Here is a 2,027-nt window from a genome sequence, read left to right on the forward strand (position 1 = left end):
CCCAGAATGAAGAAAATCCACAGAGGTCAACAGGAGAGCTCACTGGAAGTATCTGTGCAAGCCAAGGAACGACTGAAGGCTTTGACCCAGCACATCCCCACATCTGYTCATCCCTGGCATGGCAAAGATTCCAGATTTTGCCTGTTGAGCAGGGATTAGCTTCAGATTCCTATTTCTGAACTGAGGAAATAGGAATCTGGTAATCTGGATCAATGTAGTGACAATGATCTGTAGAGCAGCCCATAGAATTTACACTAATAAAGCTCAATTCACTATCTGCTTGTCTTATCAACACTTTGGCAGTGCTCCCCAGGAGTTTTGATTGATTGCCCCATGCATGGAATAATTAATTTGTCCATTTGCTCATCAGCTTCAGCCCCAASACACACCAGAATCAGACACCTTGTGTCCTGCTCAGCCCTTATTCCATGTTATCCCTGGATGCTGCTATGGAAAAAGGAAGGAGCATTCCATCCTGAGCAGCACCACCACATCACTCCAGCCCAGCCCTGCAGCAGCTTTTAAACCAGGCATCTGTACTATTTGAACTCAAACAAGGGTCCACTGAGCCCCTRAACAGCTGAAACTTACTTAGATTTCATAGGAGCACTCAAATCACTTATTTAGATTTCATAGGAGCCTTATCCTTACTGCCCTGGCACTCCCAAAATAACTGCGGTTCTACCCCAAAACTGCCCTGTGAGAGACAAAAAGGGTGTTGGTGCMTCACAGTGCCCTGAGAGTGTCACCAGGCTCCTTGGTTTACAGACAGGGCGGAACAAGAAAGTGATTTTGATTTATAGCCACCACCAATTCSCTATTTTGCAACAAACATGGCCCAGCCAGCTTCAGGTTGTTCAGAGGTCTCTTGCCCAATGGGTTCAAATGTTTAACTCCATCTTCTGTATGTGAAATGAGCAGTTCAGGCAACCCTTTGAGATAAATACTTGCAGCACTTGGAAAAATAATAGGGTCCCAATTCCAAGGGGGATTAAAAAAAAAAAAAAAAAAAAAGAAAAAAGAAATTACTCAGTAGACATTTCCACTGCAGGAAATTTGACACCCACTATTTCCCACCGCCCTGATATTTTCCAGCGAGTGGGAAGGAGCAGCTTAATGAAGGAACCCTCACCTGAGAATCTGGCCTGACACCATTTTAGGGACACTGGCATGCACCCCAATTGCTTTCTGTGGAACATTGACAAGGTTCATAATTGCCAAGTGCRCTCTGATCTCCACTGATAGTCCCCAGCTGCAGGAAATTGCACACTGTGCTGTCCCTGTGCTGTCCCYAYGCTGTCCCTGCTGTCAGGGCAGCCCTTTGCCATCCTGTCATTAACTGTTCTCCCTCTGGCATTGCAGCATCTCCCACTCTGGCCACTGAGATGGAAGAAAATGCCAACACCAGCCTGGAAGAAGACTTTGAAGGACAGGCATCACACACAGGCAAGGACACTAAACTGGGGTGGTTTTTTTTCCTAAAAAATAACTGAACTGTCYGTGTTCACTGGGGAAGCCCCCAATTCCAGGGGATTGGCCAAGCCTCTTGCAGAAGAACCCAGGTTCTAAAGGCAATGGAYGGGATTTTGGGGCAGGGGGCAGCCCYGTGGAGGGCAGGTGACACCAAAGTTTGTGCTCAAACCTCAAGCAAACATGGGGGACACCTGGCAAAGCCACCGAGAGCCAGCGTGGCTCCTGCTGGTTCATTGCTCACCTTTGCTCTCCTGGGGAAGAGAGAAGAAAACCAAAAAGCAACAGAACCCACTCTGCCATGACAGTGACAGTGTCTCACTAGAAACGCAAAATGATTGTTTCATTCTCACAGAAGGGACACTCAGGGCTGAAAATGCCCTTTGTGGCAAACATAGCCTTTAGAAGTTTTTCTTTTCTTTTCTTTTCTTTTCTTTTCTTTTCTTTTCTTTTCTTTTCTTTTCTCTTTTCTTTTCTTTTCTTTTCTTTTCTTTTCTTTTCTTTTCTTTTCTTTTCTTTTCTTTTCTTTTCTTTTCTTTTCTTTTCTTTTCTTTTCT

At 45.2% G+C, this 2,027-nt stretch overlaps 1 protein-coding gene across 1 annotated transcript in view; it reads left to right on the forward strand.

Moving 5' to 3' along the window:
- The first annotated feature begins 1,385 nt into the window (after positions 1–1,385).
- Positions 1,386–2,027, forward strand: part of PDC (phosducin) — a 3,298-nt gene continuing 2,656 nt past the window's right edge. The window contains exon 1 of the mRNA XM_057385271.1: positions 1,386–1,446. Within this exon, the coding sequence (XP_057241254.1) occupies positions 1,386–1,446 (61 nt within the window). The remainder of the gene's footprint in view (positions 1,447–2,027) is intronic.

Source organism: Malurus melanocephalus, unplaced genomic scaffold (genome assembly GCF_030028575.1).
Source record: "Malurus melanocephalus ecotype Western Australia unplaced genomic scaffold, MMel_1.1 scaffold_805, whole genome shotgun sequence".
Taxonomy (NCBI): Eukaryota; Metazoa; Chordata; class Aves; order Passeriformes; family Maluridae; genus Malurus; species Malurus melanocephalus.